At 45.0% G+C, this 19,145-nt stretch overlaps 1 protein-coding gene across 2 annotated transcripts in view; it reads right to left on the minus strand.

Annotated features, from left to right (window-relative positions):
- LOC139060538 (glutamate receptor ionotropic, kainate glr-3-like) overlaps positions 1–19,145 on the minus strand; it is an 84,754-nt gene that overhangs the window by 50,016 nt on the left and 15,593 nt on the right. For both annotated transcript variants that reach the window (XM_070539701.1, XM_070539700.1), the window contains exons 4-6: positions 17,280–17,441; positions 1,569–1,722; positions 75–292 (exon numbers count right to left, since the gene is read on the minus strand). In XM_070539701.1, the coding sequence (XP_070395802.1) occupies positions 75–292; positions 1,569–1,722; positions 17,280–17,441 (534 nt within the window). The remainder of the gene's footprint in view (positions 1–74; positions 293–1,568; positions 1,723–17,279; positions 17,442–19,145) is intronic.

Here is a 19,145-nt window from a genome sequence, read left to right on the forward strand (position 1 = left end):
TGATTAAGTTTTCCTAGGAAGCTTTAAAATGACCGAACTTACTTGCATGAATTAGTTTGCGCGCGTGAACTTACGTTTAGGTAGCGGGTGACCTCCGAATGCTTTAGAGTATACACTTTCAGGTATGGCCGCCGGGCGATGTCCGCAATAGAGTTGACTTTCGGAGTCTTGGTTTTCACCATCAGGCAGGCGCTCATTTGGCCGGCAAAGGCGTTGACCAGAACGAGGATGGTAAGGAGCCAGGTGCCAAATAGAAGGCGCATCATTATATTTCGAGGGATGCTTCTTGGTACTATCAAGAGAGAGAGCGAGAGAGAATAAAAAAACTTGAAATTCTTTCAAATTTTCTTCTTCTAGGTCATTATGAAAATTCACAAGGGCCACCTGCATGGTCGTACGTTAGCGGTATTAGAGTTTGTAAAGCGGTATCAAAGTTACGCTCTATTAAGCCCACACTCTTGAAATATTCAGGCAGGATCCATCATTTGACGAACTTTAGCGCCGTTAACGCGATTCGCATTCAAGTGGTGGTGCACACCTATTTTGGGGGTGGGAAATGATGATCGGTAAATATTCGTGTATGTTGCTGTAATTGGGAAACTAGCGTATATTGCAGGAGAATGCTGGCGTCATGTATTAGCCGTTACTTCCGCCGGGCTCCTGTCTTGTGCTTCCCTCTGGAAACGCTGCGCCATGGCACATCGGTGCGTGCCACCGCTGAAAATTATTCTTTCGTTAACCCGCCCGTGATCGTGGCCGAGCGGATACCTCGTAGGACCGCTGTGCTCGGGGACCGAGAGTTCGATATCTGCGACGTCATACCGATACGCACTGTGTGTGCCTGTGCCACAGACACACGCTGAGATAAGCGCTACGCTTTCATTTCCTTTGACCAGTTCTCACACAAGTCATGTGACCATTCTGGCATATATTTCACCACGGTACAATAAAAAGCGATCATTTTTGGTCATGAGACGACGAGCGTCTGTCTTTCTGTCTGAGAATATCTAACAGAACTGAAGTTTTTTCTCAATTCTTTCGTGTTTATTAGAAACACTGCTGTGGTAAAGAGGCCATAAGTATAAACAGTATACAAACTGCTGCAAAGGGTGGGGGTAGCGGGGGCGGGGGGGGGGGGGCGGGGGTATGCTTAGAGTGTTAATCACAATAAATGTTTACCCCTACTGCGACGTATCTTGTTTCCACATAACAATCGCCATCTGTGTTGCTTGCTGTTTCCTTTCAAGAAAGCTTCGCACTCGCCACTTTCCTGTCTAGAATATTATGTCTCATTGAAAAGGCGCATACAATTCGCAACCTGTAAGTTCCACCATCGCAGCGTTAGAGAAAGGAAAGGTATATAAATCAATGACGGTAGGTAGGTGACGCAAGACAGGTGACGGTGATTGTTTGGAAACAAGATAAGCGGCAAAGCGTGCAACTTTTTCCCATGAGTGTTAGGTATAGGTTAATTGTGCTGCGCAGTACGTGTATTGGCACTGAGAGGTAAACATATACGCTAAAGAAGCACCTAGAATTCAAGCGAAATAATATACTAGCGAACAAACCTTCAGCAAACATGACACCGAGGCAGTCCCAAAAGTACAGATTCCATAGCTTCGCCAGGCTTTTCTGCACTCCTTTTACCTCGTTATCATACTTATGTAAGGCGGCGCATAGGAGACTGACGAGAGCCAGGACAAGAAGTAGCAGGATCCAAATCTGAAAAATGGCCACGAGATTAGTACAGTAGGAGTTTGGCTTCGTGAACTATGCCTGTCTCTATTTCTCTATACCACAAATAAAAAGTGAACATTTCGAATACCAATTTAATTGTCACTGCTCGTGGATTCATAGTCAATTTGGTACTTCACGATTTCAAATTGCCGAATATTCGTTTTTGTTCGCGAACAAGGGGTAGCCATACCTACTCGACTACCGAAGCATTTAGGCTGACGCACGGACAACTGTTCAGAATGAACTTACAGCTGGACAACCGCGGTTTTTTTGTGTAGAGACGCCAGTCCCAGAGCAAACGCATGGTGACTACGACCTCAAATTTCTATTCGTTGCTTTTTCAGTCATTCAAGAAGAATACCTTGTATTAAGGCACCCTATATACGAATTTGTTGTCTAATGTAGACAAATGAACTGATTATTTAGCTATTCTCGTAATCTTTTTATTCTTTTAAAGCAATGTGCAACGCTTCAGCATCGCCCTTATTCCCTTCAGAAACATAGCACTCCAGGTACATCTGCTGAAGTTTAGTTGCCTTGTTTTGGAGAAACGCCTGGTGGCGCTGAGCAGTGCGGACGCACTCCCAACGGCCCCGTCTACTATTGTATCCTGTTGCGGCAAAATTACAGGAAGGCGTAAGGATGTCGCCCATACCAAGTGTTTGGTGATGCGAATCCCGGTTCTTCCGAAATCGAAGACGATCGCCTGCACTTCGACTCGCCACGCTAACCCTAACAGCTGGTGCGGAGAGTGCGACTCCAGGAACCCGTACGTGGTCTAACCGCTACGTGGCGAGCAGCACTCCACCCGATATGGACACGGACCAACCAATGACCACAACGCACAAGGACCAGGACTCCGGAAATCAAATGGAGGCAGTCACGAGCGTTGATGACGACTTTCTCTCGCCTGACGAGGTGAATTACGAGGAGTCCGCCACCGACGCTGAGAACGCCGAGGACATCAGAAAGCAAGGTCAGTGGCAAATAGCATTATCCCTACGAACGCGCAAGAAAATCAGAAAAGAAGCGCGGACCGCCGAGTCGAATGGCGGGGTCAACCACCCCATCCAGGAAGCAGGGGCGGAGGAACGCGCCGGAGACGCTCGGCACGTCGCGCTTGCGCAAGGACAACGGGGGCGCCCTAGCTCCGGAGGGGAAAGCGACGGGGCCCGTGACGCAGTATTACCTACAGGAGAGAGAGCTATCAGACGACGCATGGCGGAAAGGGGCCACCCACGCCGAGAAGCACCCACTCTACCCAAGAATGACATGAAAATTGTTATTAGACCGAAACCAGGATTGGCGATTCGGGAATTGCGCACGCATGAGGTATCCAGAGCAATAGTCCAGGCGTGTGGCGGACCTGTAAACATCACAGGAGACGATTTCTTGCTGCGGATACGGCCAGGCTCTAACATCGTCATAGCAAGCGCACCCGAAGAACGAACAGCGGAACGGATCCTGAGGATCAAGGAGCTGGAGCTGTGAGGCAACAGACATTCTGTAAACACCTACATCTCCACGCCTGACAACCTCCTTAAGGGAGTCATACATGGACTGGAGCCTAGAACTACAGAAGACGAACTCATCAACAACCTGAGAGTGCGGACGCAAGGGGTACGAATACTTTACGCCCGTATGCTTGGCAAATCGAGGACGGCAGTGCTGACGTTCGATGGCCCCATCGTGCCACGCTACGCATATTACTCTGGTGGCGAGACGCCATGTATACCCTACTAAGCCACTCGACAATACTGCAAGATATGCCAAAATCAAGGACATAGGACGGATGTCTGTCCAACGCCAACTATCAAGGCTTGTGTGAAATGTGGCCTCCCCGAACCACCAGTGGACCATGAGTGTGAGCCCAAGTGTGTCCTGTGCGGGGGAGCTCACCATACAGCGGCACCAGAGTGCACCAAAAAACTGAAGCGTGTCCCGCAAAGGGGAAGACAGCGTATGAGACAACATAACCAGGTCACAGGGACCCCCAAGAAGAGGCGGCTCAGTTCGGACCGAGAGAACTCTGACTTGCCGGAGAGGTCCCGCTCGCGTACCAGGTCAACCTCCCGAGGCTGATCAAACTCTCGTGGCAGAAAACAAGAGGAGAAGCAAACCACCGGCCAACAGAAGAGCAAGAAATAATCTCCAAAGAATGAAGGCGACAAAAATAAGGTGAACTGGTCCGCAATAGCCTCCCAATATACACCTCAAACAACTGCACAAATAACGCGCCTAGAACGAGAGCTAGAACTCATGAGAGTTCGCTTAGGCGACTTAGAGCGTGAGAATGCGATGCTAAAGCAAATGCAGTCGCAGCAACAGAACACACAGGCTACACCGGCGCAGTCAGAGCAAGCTTCGGGGCAAGGTGTACAAGCACCCCAAAAGCGCCCTAGAATACAGTCGGTCGAAACACTCCAGATACAAATCCAAGAGACTTTCGAACAACTGTTACCCTCAATAGCGCAAGAGATCACCTAACAGGTGTGAGTCCAAATAACACAACAACTAACGCAACAAATGACTGAGTTTGAAGTGAAGTCCGACAAAAACTCCAGGCTCTGCAAATTGAAATCATGAAAACGGTGCATAAGCAAATTACCGGAGCTAACATTAGAGAGAGAGCCGAGAAGCCATACGCCAGACCAAGACTGGCAGCCATTGCACAAGAAAGCAACCATGCCTAAATATAAACCAACTCTAACAGCAAATTGCGAAATCTGGCAGTGGAACCATCGTGGATACCGGCGGAAAAGGGGACTTTAAACACAGCTGGTGAGCTCAGAGAGCGAGCCACCAGCTGTCCTAGCCCTTCAGGAAGTCGGATCTCCTCCAACACTTCAGCGATACGAGGTGTACACACACCCGGATTCGGAGAAAGCAATAGCAACTTTGGTAGCGAAATCGATTACCGCAATCAAACACGATCCTTTTACCGACACGGATATTAACCATTTACTAATAGAAATCATATATAAAGGCCTAAACAAAAAGAGTGCCTTTACACTAAACATTTGCAGTCCACCAAGCCATCGAAAGACAGTCTGACAGACTCTTGCAGGAAACTGCGCCCCTGGTAAAGGGAAGACCACTGGTGATAGTAGATGATTTCAATGCAAAAGATCCTAGTTGGGGATACCCGAAACAGGACGCTAAGGGCACAAACATTCTGGAACAAACAGAACAACTCGACATGACAATCATAACGGATCCTGCAGTGCCCACTAGACAGGGCAACACTGTGAGCATGGACACCAGCCCTGACCTCACGATAGTGCAGAATTGTGAAGATGCGCAATGAATAAACACCCTAAATGATTTAAATAGCGACCACTACATCATCAGCACCACAATTCGGAGTGGGAAAATCAAACCACACATAGGAATAGCCAAAATTACCGACTGGATGAAATACCGCTGGATCCGCAGAGCCAGCAAAACACCACAATCGGTGATTTAAGTAAATGGTGTGAAAGTTTAAGAACACAAAAGGATAAAGTCACAAAAGAAATAGCCCGCACATGTGACATACCTGAGATAGGCCCTCACTTACTGTATCTCTGGGAGGCACGCAGAGGACTAACGAAAAGACTGAAGCGACAGACACAGAGCCGGAAGCTGAAAATACGCATTATAGAAATCACCCGCAAAGCGGAACAGTACACAACGCAACTAACTGTGTCCAATTGGGAACGCTTCTGTGACTCCCTTAATGACACACTGAGTACCGCAAAAACTTGGCGCATGCTAAGAACAATTATGGAACCAACAAAAACAAAGAACGAGGGCTGTAAAGCGCTGGAACGGCTAATCCATACGTACCCAGGGACGGAACAAGAACTCAAAGAAGAGTTGTACAACTAGTGCTTCGGAACAGACCCATCTCCCCAACCCTGTGTGACCAAATATGGGGGGGGGGGGGGGTGTGGCCTCACCCTGTACTCGATGAACCCATCTCCATCGAAGAAGTTAGAGCTGCCATAGCGAAAATGACCCGAAACACACCGGCAGGCAAAGACCGAATAACTAATCCCATGATTAGAAACCTAAGCGATGAGGCGTTACAGGATTATACTACCTTAATAAATGAACATTGGCAACAGGGTACTATTCCAAGGGAGTGGAAGCACGCTCAAATAGTTTTAATTCCCAAGCCTGGCAAGAAATTAGCAATTAGTAACCTTCGACCAATCTCCCTAACTTCCTGTCTGGGGAAACTATTTGAAAGAACAGTCAACTCTTGATCACAAGACTACTTGGAGGACAATGAAATCATTCCAGACACTATGTTTGGATTCACACCCAAGTTGTCAACTCAAGACATCCTCCTACAGTTGAAGGAAGACGTCCTGACAAATATACCAAGATCAAGCGAACACGTTAATTGTCTTAGCCATCGACATAAAAGGAGCTTCTGATAACGTAAGCCACCAAGGAATACTCGATGGCCTGGCTGAAACAAACTGCGGAGAGCGGATATACAACTATGTTCGCTGCATTTTAAACCAACGAACCGCTGAGATTAAATTTGGCGCAGTAGAAATCAAGACTTTCAAGGCACCCAACAAGGGTACTCCCCAGGGCGCAGTGATCTCGCCAACGCTATTTAATGTGGCGATAATACGCCTTGCAAGGAAACTACAAGCCATCCCGGGTACCCAGCACGCCCTATACGTGGATGACATTACAGTCTGGTGTGTCACCGGGTCGCTACGTGAAAAAGAAGAACGATTACAAGCAGCTGCCTGTGAAATCGAGACATACGTGCGAGCCAGAGGGCTGCAATGCGCGTCAGAGAAATCGGAGATTATACGAGTGTGGAAAGGCAAAGAGAATTGTACCGTCCCGCTGGACCGTGCCCTTAAATTGGAAATCAGACTTGGCAATGATGCAATACCTGAGAAGACCACAATCCGGGTACTAGGCATGTGGCTACAATCAAATCAACACTTCCAACACGGGCTTAACCTCATCAAGACGGCAACACAACAAGTCGCGAGAATGATAAAGCGGGTAGCCACAAAGAGGATGGGGATGAAGGAACCAGATCCCCATCGCCTAACCAGAAGTCTGGTGGTTAGCCGCTTCATTTACAGCTTGCCGTATTACCAGCTAACGAAAACAAAGAGGGATGCGATCAATAGGTGCTTAAGGAACGCCTACAAGGTCGCCCTACAAATTCCGCAGTGCGGCCCAACCGAAAAACTCATGTCTCTAGGGATTCATAATACATTCCAGGAACTGGGAGAAGCTCAACTGATGACTCAAAGAAACAGACTCCTACAAATGACCACGGGTAGGAAACTCCTTGGCAGACTCGGGTATCACGAGCTCCTTGAAAAACACACCCGAACTAAGCCCATCCCCACAATAATCAGAAACTGCATCCAAGTGGCGCCAATACCCAGAAATATGAACCCAACTCTACATACAGGCAGAAGAGAAGCCAGAGCTGCATAGATTGAAAAAACGCACGGCGACAAACCAAACTCCCACTTCGTGGACGCGGCAAGATACCCAGGCAGGCAGAAAAGAACGGTAGCTGCTGTCACTGACTACATGGGCAGAGAAATCATTAGCGCCTCCACTCACAACACCACTATTGTGGAAGCAGAAGAAATTGCAATAGACCTTGCTATTAAAGCGACGGAACCAAACCAACAACAAATAACCATCTTTCAGACTCTCAAGCGGCATGCAGAAGGTACCTCAGGGGACGAGTATGCACCGCAGCTTATAGGATTAAACAAGATATAAAACCCCGAGCCAGATTTCACCTTTTATGGCTACCCGGTCATGAGGGAATCAGGGAAAACGAAGAGGCTGACAGAGTAGCTCGTGCGCATGCTACACCCCACGGGTGCTCACAGGACGCCTCTGACGACCCGATCCCGATTGAGCAGAACTACTCTGCATTTTCAAACTATCACAGAGGAAATAGAATGAAGCTACCGCCCCCAGATAAGAACCTCAGTATGGAAGAACAGGTTACATAGAGAAAGCTGCAAACCGATACATATAACAACCTGCTAATTCTCCGTAAAATTCATCCGGAAAGATGTACGGACACATGCCCATGGTGCGGAGCCACGCCAACCTTAGACCACATCTCATGAGCATGCACGGCATATCCACAAAAGACAAACACAGAAATTACGAATCTACACAATGTGAAGCGGCGCTGTCCAGCTCACAGGCAGAGGTCCAAAGGGCCATCATCCGACAAGCAAGACGGCGCGCGGAAGCCAGTGGGGCCCTTGTCTAGGGGCTCCACCCATTGAGCGTTTTATTCTTCAATAAAGTTGTTCTTCTTTGCCTTGTTTTATTGCTGCAGTTGGGATGGTGCTCCAGATAACTGAAATCAGTTGTTTTTAATTTACAAACTCTTCAGTTGACCAGAACTCCAGTTTCGAACGATATACATGCAGTTATCAAGCCATGTAAATGGAACGCAGAAACACTACTGGAGTTGCTTAAGTATGCGCAAGTATACCCCGAAATTTCAGTTGGCCCTCCCCCAAATTTCAAGTTGGCACACCATTATTATAGGCTTCCCTATGTATCCCTATGGGTATGCATGAGCCTGGTGATACGGGTATTCTCTCTGATCACATTTTTTGTTTCAATTGTTCCTTGTCGCTTATATAACTGTGAGTTATCTAGATTTACACTATTATAACGATGAAATGTGTTCGCAAATTACACATTTTCATGCAGACTCAAGCCATTATAATTTTCGCGTGACATGCAGACTTTGCGAGGGTACTCGCCAAAAATAATACTTGCGCTATAATCAGCGCCAATTTATTGGCAAACTGCCTTCATGAAAACTTTATAGATATCAAAGGACAAGAGAAACGAAACAACGCAAACCCATCTGCTCGCACAAAAATAAATCGAAAACGGGCAGCAGCGAACAGCATAAAATGAACAGAGTGCAAAGTAGAACGTTATGTTAGCGTCATTAACCAAAATGTTATGTATTTCCATCCTTTTGTCTCCACCATTAGGCTCTACGTTGGCTACTGTATATTCCACTGCAAGGAATTGAAGTTGCAAACGTATTGAACAAGAACATGAGAAATATGGTGAGCGGAGTGTAGTGGCCCCGTTTTTGTTCACTTTGTTTTGTATGCTTATTTTATAGTTCTGTGACGAATTAGTTGAACTATTGCGCAGCCCATTTTATAAATACGGAGGTAACTGCCCATGTTCAGTTTTGACTGCTCTATGTTGCTGATTTTGAATATGCTATCAACGCTATTGATGATCTTACGTCGGAAGGACTAGTTCTAAAGTAAGCAAAGACACCGAATCTTCTACATTTCGCTTGAGCCTCAGATGTGAAAACCTTTGGTTTTCCTCGGTCCATCTTTTCTCTTTCTGTTTATAGGGGCTTTCTATCGTAATTTGTTTGGAGCGGTTTCCATATGTGTGTATGCACATCGGACCAATGAAGTCAGTTGAAAGCTACCGCTCATCCATGTGGTTCGCCTCCTTCCCTTTGTTAAATTGTGTGCTAAACTAGTATACGTCAACGGGAAGCTAAATGACATGAAGATAGTAAGTGACGTGGGATGTGAGATAGGAGCAATGAAGTTTAGCGAAGCGCTAACACAGATGATGGCGCAAAACATCGGTACAGTCGCAGCTTATTGCTCACGTGACACCATTATCACTGCTCCCTAATATAAGGGGAAAAACGTGGCAACTAAACAACTCGATTAGCCGAACAATTCATAGTGCAGTCACTACGACAACGACTAAATCTCAATGTGACAAAGGCCAAGTAATAATCCAGGGGGAACCGGAATCAAATATGGCACCTCCGCTCATCTTTGCTCTGCTGTTAGGTCTCTGAAGCTGCTACTTTGCCAAACACTTGTTAGACCTAAACTGGAATACGCACCCTTTAATTAGGATCCTCAAACAGCGTAGATTTCTTATTCTATGAAAATCGTTTAAAAGTGTTTTCCATAATGTATTGTTGCCAACTACACCCGAACTATCAATACGACGGCTATTCTAGGTTCCATTGATCTCCCTGACATAGCCGATACTAGAGAAGTTGCCCAACTGTGCCTGCTTCATTAAATATTCTCCTCTATTCCTCACACTTAAAAAGGTATTTTTTCTACGCCCCTTCGTACATCTCTTCCTACATTGACCGCCGCCTGAATATCCATGTACCTAGTTGTCACTCAAGTATGCGAGCTCATTCGTACCCGAGTCTTCTCCTGACTGAAACTAAAGCAATCTCCGTCGTACCCCACTTTTTCCTCTAATATGACCCCACATCTTCATGAGGGATGACGGCAAGCCCGCACTCCCTTCCGCGACCATTTCCCACCGGACGGGGTCATGTGCTATTTTGACGCAGTGTATTACCAAACTCTTTGGCTCCCACTGGCTGTGTCACAATGCCCACTCACCCTGATATTCCCGTCATTTCCTTCATTGTTTGCCCTTTCTCTCTTCCTACCTCCCCGCCATCCCTTGAATTGACCATGATCATTCGCGCAACGCAATTAACCCGTCTGCCTCCCTACCTCGGTGTCGCACTTGCTCGGACTACATGGCAGCAATCTGTGCACTTCGCGACAGCAGACTCTCCGAAAACATTTGTGAAGACCTTTCCGACGCTCTCTCCTTTCTCTCCCCTGCTTTGGTCTCTGCGGTGTGGCTGCCAGGTCATGCGGGGATCACTGGTAGTCAGCTCGCCAATGAGCTCGCCAATGAGCTCGCCAATGAGCTCGCCAACTCCCGCAGCCACGAACAGCAACTTTTCCAGCCAGTTCTTTGCACGGTGACCGCTGAAGTACGTGCAGTGAATGCGAACGGATCCGAACTTTGAAGCGTTTTCTGGTGCGCGACGATTCAACACTCCTTAACATGACATTGCCGGCGTCTCTTTCAAATGAGGTGTCACTGAATAGCGCTCTCACACCGGAAGGCAAGAGCCCCTGTTCGCTCCGTGTGCATGGTAAATATTTTTAGCCTTTCTGAGGGCTCAAACTTGGTATGAAACAGCAATGACACAGACAGAGACAAAGAAATAAGGTAGGATCACAACACCGAAATGGAAGAGGGGGTACTTATTACGTTTTTGTGCCTATCTACTTTATATCTCTTGTTTGTCAAATATGAACGTACACCAACTTGCCGAAGTTTCTATCGAAGTTCTGTATTACGCTGTCAAACCCTCGCATCAGATATTGTCGTTCCTATCAAGTTATGCGATTTCATACATGATATATTCAGCTGAAGGGAAAAAATTGTCATCCACCTGAATCTTAGCACGAAACTAAAAAGGAAACAAATGCGGGTTTCTCAGAAAGAAAGCCTCGAAGTGAACGAAAATTTGTCCAAGTCCGGATCGAGAGGAGTTATCTTAAACTGCAACGCCTTCTTTTTCCTGAGGAGTCCGTACGTGTTTCCATTGTAGCTCCGTGCTGCAATTCAGGCGGATGACAATTTTTCTCTTTCATGTACTTTCCTCCAGCGTCCAGGATACCACACAACTGATTTGCCATATATTTGTATATGATAAATACTAAACATACTAAACATACTAAACCACTTTTCAAGCGCTTTAACCTAATCTGCGTTCCCAACCTATGCGCATATACACTGGCAATAAACTACAGACAAAATATTATCACCCCTGAGAAGTTGCTAGATTCTATTGTTCATTTAACATTGAAGATACGCATTTACCCTACAGGCCATACAGATATTTGGAGCGTGCCGTATTCCCGTACATCTTATTGTACGCAGACGCCTCGACATACTCTCCCTGTTCATCTGAAATATTTGCACGAGAACGATATTGAAATAGAAAATGTAAATAAAAAAACTTTACGCACATTTTTGTTATGCAACTATATAGACACCTTGTATTTATATTTTGTATGTTTTGTATAGTTCTGTCAAATTACACTCATTCACATTGTTATATGTTTTATATTCTCTTTTGCAACCTTTTATGTTACTCATACCTCTGCTTGTATCACACATGTATAATAGTTGCGACTGAATTGTATTACTAAGTGCATTTTCTTCCGTCACTGCGTCTTTCTGTCATCTAAACGGGGCCCTGAATCTTCGTCAATTGAACTAGTTTTCACTTTCTGCTTGCCTCCCTCCATTTCTTTGTGGAAAAATAAGCTTGATTTGATTTGTTTCCAAGTCTTATCGCTTGTATAGTTTGAAGTCGCTATCGTGTACAATATTGTGTTGTGATAGCCATTATAAGAGCACTTCAAGCGAGTTTCCGCCGTCGTCTTGATGTTCCGTATCAAGTCCATGTGCGATAAGATCCTGCTGTGCCCCGCGCTGCTGTTTGCGGTACACACGAGGGAAAGCGTGATAGGTTAAGCCGAGAAGGATGGTGGCTTCACGGCGGACGAGACTTCCCACTCACTCACTGCTGTGCGTGAAGGGTGAGCGCGGGCTAAGGGCAAGGAAGCGAGGCACGTGAGCGCACTATATATAGCAACAACGTTGTGGCATGTAATGCAGCTGAGCACGTCCACGAGCGCCGTATGTTCTAGGTAATGCGTGGTGGATACAAAGAGAGAGAGAGAAGTGAAGGAGGAAAGGCAAGGAGGTTAACCAGGCTACCCTACACGTGGGGAGGGGAATGGAGAGTGAAAGAGAAAGAGAGAAAACATAAGTATATACCGCGCTTTCACGTGCACTAAGTTAGGCGTAGGATGTCTTTAGTCGTGCACAAGTCTGTTGCCTTCGGGTAGCGAAAAAGCGCTCGAGCTGTTTTCTCGGCTAATGAAGTGTGAGGCCAGGCTCCCAAGATCTTTGCTTCTGTAAATGGCCTGTCATCCAGTCTATTCAAGGCACACTGGTGAGTCTGACGTTGATTATCAAAGTGAGAACAGTGGCACGGAAGATGACTGATGGTCTCTTCACACTTGCACTTCGCGCACATTGGTGAGTCCAGCGTTCCAATGCGATAGCTGTAGGAGTTGGTGAACGCTACTCCTACCCACAGCCGACACAGCAGTGTTGCGTCACGTCGTGAAAGGTCTGCTGGTAATTTAAGTTTCAGTGATGGGTACAAGAGCCGACAAGGCTTGTGGCTTCCTGTGCGCGGTGTTCTCGAGTGTTCGGTGTTGGACGTCGCGTAATCTCATGTTTCGAAGAAGCGTGTGCTCTCCGCTGCTGTCACTCTTCGTGAGGCCGGTGTTCTCACAGTGAGTGCCCGCGGCTACGGAGTGATATCTGCTCATGTTTGCCTGCGCGCGCTTGACACCATGTTTGCGCGTGTAGTTTGTAAGCTAATATTTCAATCAATCAATCAATCAATCAATCAATCAATCAATCAATCAATCAATCAATATTTATTTTTGACAAAAGAAATACAAGATGGGTATAAGTACACATTCGGAGGTCCCGAAGTAACAACTGTCGGGGGGACCTCCTAACAAAACATGAAAAGGGGATAGTAGGGTCGTGGCAAACAGTGAGTCATGTCATATATTATACAGTTTTTACATCGGAAATAAACGATAAGATAGAAAAAAAATCTGTTAACAATATCACAGGTATATTCACAGAGTTAAAAAGAAAAAATAATTGAAGAAATCTTAAAAATAACATGCAACAATTAAAACGAGGATAAATGGCACGTAAAGCTAACAATGAGGAGAAGTATCAATTAAGGCAAATTTAGTAACTCGGTAATTGAAAAGTCCATTGCGTAATGGTAAATTGAACAACATACTAATTAATTCTAGGTTTGTTAAATTATGCTACGCGTCAGATAAAGTGTTCATGAAATGCTCCTTCGTTCTACGTTTGAATGATAATAATGTAGATGTCTTCATGTCAGATGGTATAGAATTCCAAACAGAAATGCCTGAAAACGCGACGGTAAATTTCCCATAGTTAGTTCTTGCTTTTGGAAGAAGAAGATTGAGTTGAGCTGAAAATCTTGTGTTGTTATAATTGATGAAGCTAGAGCGACTAAAACCTGGAATATTAAACTCGGTATTTATAAGACGAAACATAAGTAGCGACAGCTTATGATTGAACAACATGCGTAAAGGTAAAACATTTAGGAAACGGAATATTGGAGCAGAGGGAGATGTATGCGATTGGAATGCAATTAATCGTAATTCTTGCTTTTGCAAAACTTCTAACTGATGAAGATGTTTGGTATATGTATTACCCCAAGAAGACAGGCAGTATGAGAGATGACTGTGTATATACGCGTAATATAAAGACATGAGAATGGTTTGCTGGAAAAAAGAGCGAGTTTTTATTATGATGTCAATACCAAATGAGATTTTTTGAATAAGTGATTGAATATGGCACTGGAACTCTAGGTTTTCATCTAGTACTACACCAAGAAATTTAGTAGACATGGATCTTGCAAATACATTATTATTTAGAGACACTACAATAGAGTCAATGGGCAAAGATTTTGAAGAATGGAATACCATCAATGTTGTCTTAGATGGGTTAATGGTTAGCTTGCTTTTTACACACCATGAATGAACATTCGTTAGGTCAGCGTTAAGTTTATCCTGCAATGCAAATAAATTTTTATCAGATGCGAGAATGGTGGTGTCATCAGCGTAAAGAAGGCAGTGCGCATGTGTTAATACTTCTGGCAAGTCATTAATGAATATGAGAAATAAGAGTGGCCCAAGTATTGATCCCTGGGGGACACCTGTATTTACAGTTTTTGATGAGGACAAGACGCCATTAAATTCGACTATATATTGTCGGTTAATTAGGTAGTTGCGAATTATTTGTAAAGGCGCTCCAGAAACGCCATATGATTCAAGTTTACTTAAAAGAATACGATGGTTAATTGTATCAAACGCCTTGGTGAAATCAATAGAGAGAGCACCAACTAAGAGGCCTTGATCGATGGCTAATTTGACCCTCTCAGTAAATGTAATAAGCGCTAATTCAGTTGAAAAATTGTCACGAAAACCAAATTGATCAGGAGTTAAAAGATTGAATTTGGATAAGTATTTAGTTAAGCGATTATGTATAATTTTTTCGATGACCTAACTAAAGAAAGACAAAATGCAGATAGGACGATAATTACTTGTGCACTTATGGTCACCTTTTTTAAATACTGGGATTATTTTACCTGTCTTGAGGCGATTAGGAAAGATGCCATCTATAAATAGTCTATTTACTATATGTGCTAACGCAGGTGATATTTCGTTAGACACAAGCTTAATGCTAGAGGGGCGTATCAAGTCGAGGCCCGGACCGGTTGTTTTAAGAGAATTGATAATGTTACATACTTCCAGAGATGTTGTGGGGAACAGGTAAAATGAATGAGAACAGCGCGGAAAACTAAGCAACGTTGAATCAGGCTGACTACCGTCTGTAATACTAAAATGGTCACTGAAAACATTAGCTATGTCTTGAGGGTCAGTAATATTAGCAGAATTGTGGTTCATACACGATATGCGATTTTTAGTTGTACTGATGTTTAAGAATTCTTTAATAACCTGCCAGTTTCGTCTGGTATCACTTCCATTTTTTCTAATTTTATTTTCGTAGTAATTACGCTTGACATTTTTTAAAGTGGCTGTTACAACATTTGAATATGTGTGGAAGCGCGATCGCAACGCATTATTGAATGGCTGGACTTTAAGTTTCTTACGAAGATTATCTCTTTTTTTAATGTACCGCAATAAAGAATCACTAATCCAAGGCTTTCTTGGTGAGCTAAACCAACGCGTCACCATAGTGTTACTTGTACATAAGTTAGAGCATTCAGATATTTTTGCGAAAAAAGATTCAAAAGCCCTTTCGCCACATTGCTCTTCAAGCACGTCAGCCCAGTCAATTGCACGAATCATACCAGTGAATTTATTAGAATTTATACAGCCGATAAACATTTTAACCTTACTTCGCACAGCTGTTTGATTAATTGCCATCGCAATCGATTCCTCGCTTTTTTGGCGACACTGTGCGATTTCCTTACAGGCTAGAGGATAAGGATGTTATGGGTGCAAACATATTTGCTCTGGCATACGGCTAAAAAGTGCGGCTGAAAAGAATGAACCATTGGTCGCTCGTGCCTGTTCGAGACATGCAATCATATTTACTGCACACGACACAGGTACTTTGATATAAAATGAAAAGATAACCACTTTTAGGGAAATTCGGTACTGACCTAAGCGCAATTTTCCGCGGCTTACTCCGAGAGCAGCCACTGGGAACGACGTTACCGATAACGTGTTGCTCTCGGAGTGCATGGTACACCTTACAGTGGCACAGTGGCTTGAGGTATTGTGCGACAGTACGACAGGGGACGTCTTCGCAGCCCAGCCTCGAAGGCTGCGTCCATTTCAAGGACTAACGCGAAAGCGCCCTCCACGCGAATCCCTACGAGTCTCTACTGTAGGGCTGCACATACTGTACATAGTGCTGATTTGTTGTTGTAGTGCATTGTCATTTGTGTGTTGTAAATTGCGTATGTAGTGCCGATTTTTATTTATAATTTTGTCTTTAAGTTCTGTTGCACCTTACTCTTTTGCCATCAGTGGTATGGCTCACTAAACATTTTAGGATGCTGTTCTTTTTTTTTTGCTCATTTCCTAATTCATACATATCGTAGGCCATCGCCGCTTTTATACTTCGGCAAGGAAGCCAGCTAAATGATTTCTTAGGACGTTTTCAGGTGACCAGCCACCGGATGAGTCGCAAAAAGGGAGAGAGAGAGCACGTTCTCTTAGCAGTTTTATAACATAAATAAATTTTTACGGGATTAAAACGTGAAGTTCTTGCACTTCGTTTCATTGCTATAAGAGTACTTCAAGGTATCAGAGTAGGTGGCACCGCCGCAGTGAAAATTGATGTCAAGAAATTGCACAGGCATCAGAGTGACAGGGAATTTTAGGCGCCGTGTGCTCAAGCTCTCCATACAGACAGCTGCGCTAGACATTGTAGCCTATAGTGAAAGGGCCAAGCACACCTTGTAGGTTAATAAAGGGAAAATGAGATGTCCACCCAAACGTAAGCTAAGTGCTACAAAGTGCTTCTTTGTAGCACTTGCCAACGTTTGGGCGGATGTCTTATTTTTCCTTTATTAATTACTTCTCTCTACCTTGCGGGTTTCCGCAGAACTATTGCGTCAGATCTTGTGGGAGATGTTACGCGTTCATGGTATCCTCTATCCTTCGTTTATCTCGAGGCAAGAGTTTAATATTCCACCAAAGTCAGCATATACGCCCTTGTCATGCGTCACTATTGGGCTTGGTCGCAAAGACCCATGATTTATGCCTTCTGACGTGGCTGCGTACCAGGCAAGGCTTCGCTTATGAAGTTCAAGCGTGGCATAAAACGGCCATACGTCTGTTGCTGCTTAGAGTGTCGTATCATGTCCGTCATCCAAGTGCATGGCCGGCGTCGGCAACACTTGTAGAAAGCTGAAGCAACCGCAATGGTCATCTGACCAAAACGTGGCGGCTGCGTTGTTAAGTAGATGCCGGGACATTAAATAGCGAAATTTATTAATTATTTCTTCACAAAGGCCTGTTGCTTACCTGAGTGTCAAAGGTGAGAAGATAGGCCTGCATGTTCATGCTTTCCGTCTCATTTCTTCCTCCCAGTATTACCATCGGTGTGGAGGAAAAAACAGGTGTGGGTTCCCCGACAATGTCCCTCGCGTACGTTCGTGCCATGAGGGGAAACGTAACGTCCACGATCTGAAAGCAAGAATTGATGAGGGCATTGGGCGCATACGTGAGAGACTGCACTGTTAATTCACAAGCCTGGGTAAACCTCGCAGGTAGATTTGAGAATTCCTGCACCCAAATGATTAATTCAAGCTCAGTTTGGTTCAACTTGATTTCAATGTCGCGATTAGTTGCCTTCAATAATTGTAGCAATGTCGTGCCCTAGGGTTAGAAGGAGGATGCAATATTAGTGGAAAAACCATCACGAAGGAGTTTGCACCACTCTGGCATTTCCACCTGGAACCCTGTCTTTCTTTATATGCCCTGCCTGACACGAGACCAGGCTATTTCACAAAAAGCTGAGAAAGACAATGTCCGAAGCCGGTTTGGTACGTTATTGGTAGATAGAGGGTGAGGATGTCTCATGGGTCAAAGCCGCTTGCCCAGCACGACACTATTTCTTGCCGCGTTGCCTGCAGAGGCAATTCTTCTGCAGACAGCGCCTCGAAGCATTACGGTGACTTGAGGAGAAATGAAGCAATGCTTGTGATATGTGTATGTATACAGATACACCTCTGGATGAAGGCAAACGGCAAAGCGCCTGAGAGAGTCACAGTATTTGAAGGTCACAGCATTTGACAAACGGAAGCAACGCCACTTCGAACAGAGGGAGTGTAATCCAATAAAGGAAGCCATAAGGTAAAGCTACTTCAGTCTGCTTCTATTCAGTTTTTGCCGCTAGTTTTCCACGATTGGTCAAACATTATTTTCAGCCACGCCAACTCGGCCTGTCCGCCACGCGACGTCACGAAATACGCACACATTCCCTCTCTGATATCACGTGTACTGGCTTATGCATAATTTGGCCGAATAAACTAAAAACAACTCTTTCCAATTCTATGCCTTCTCCGCCATTAGCCCTCCGCTATACGTAGAAATTTTTTGGACTGCGCCCACTTTAGCTCTCTGTCAACCGACCTCGCAAAACTTCGAAATGGCACCCCGTCGAGCTGACGCATACGCACTAAAGATCAATTATTATGCTGAACAAAACTGAATCTTTCTTTTTCCGAATAGCTGGAAACTCCCCCCTCTAGAACGATTAAAATATGGATGCCCGCATACCGCTCTGGCATTGGCTACTAGGAGCTGCCGGAGAGAATAGATTTCTCCGCGTATTATAAACATTTTTGTGTGGCAGAACAACGTTGTCGAACCCTTTCGGCACGTATACGACATCGGTCTGCCAATTCTTCTTCTGTTCCAACTCTTCTTCTCAGAGGATCTGTTCTAGCAGCATTTGGAACATTCTGCCACACGCCGCCACAATTTTTCACCAGCCAGCGCGAACTACACAACAGGATGCGGACCAATCGCATCGCCGTCTTCTTAAAAAACCGCCTTCTTGCTTTTTGTAGTATCCACCTCTGGCCATAATATAGTACAATGTGCTAAGGAGGCGTCTTTTTCGGAACTAATCCTCCTCTTTGTAATTGCGCAACGCGTCGACTCAGTTTCAGCAGGAAAAACTGAAGGGTTAAAGAGCTCGAAAAAGTTTATATCGGTCACCAGTTGTGAACGCCCTAATATACCTACAGATAGTTTCTTGTGCAGACGCTCATAAAAATTATATTGCCTCTCACTGGCCTGCAGGCTTTGATTAACCTCTGCTTACCTGTAATAACGTGTAATCGCGGAGCGTTGAAGAAAGGCGCAGACTTCAAACAGCAGACT

The sequence above is a fragment of the Dermacentor albipictus genome, chromosome 5, assembly GCF_038994185.2.
Source record: "Dermacentor albipictus isolate Rhodes 1998 colony chromosome 5, USDA_Dalb.pri_finalv2, whole genome shotgun sequence".
In the NCBI taxonomy this organism is placed as follows: Eukaryota; Metazoa; Arthropoda; class Arachnida; order Ixodida; family Ixodidae; genus Dermacentor; species Dermacentor albipictus.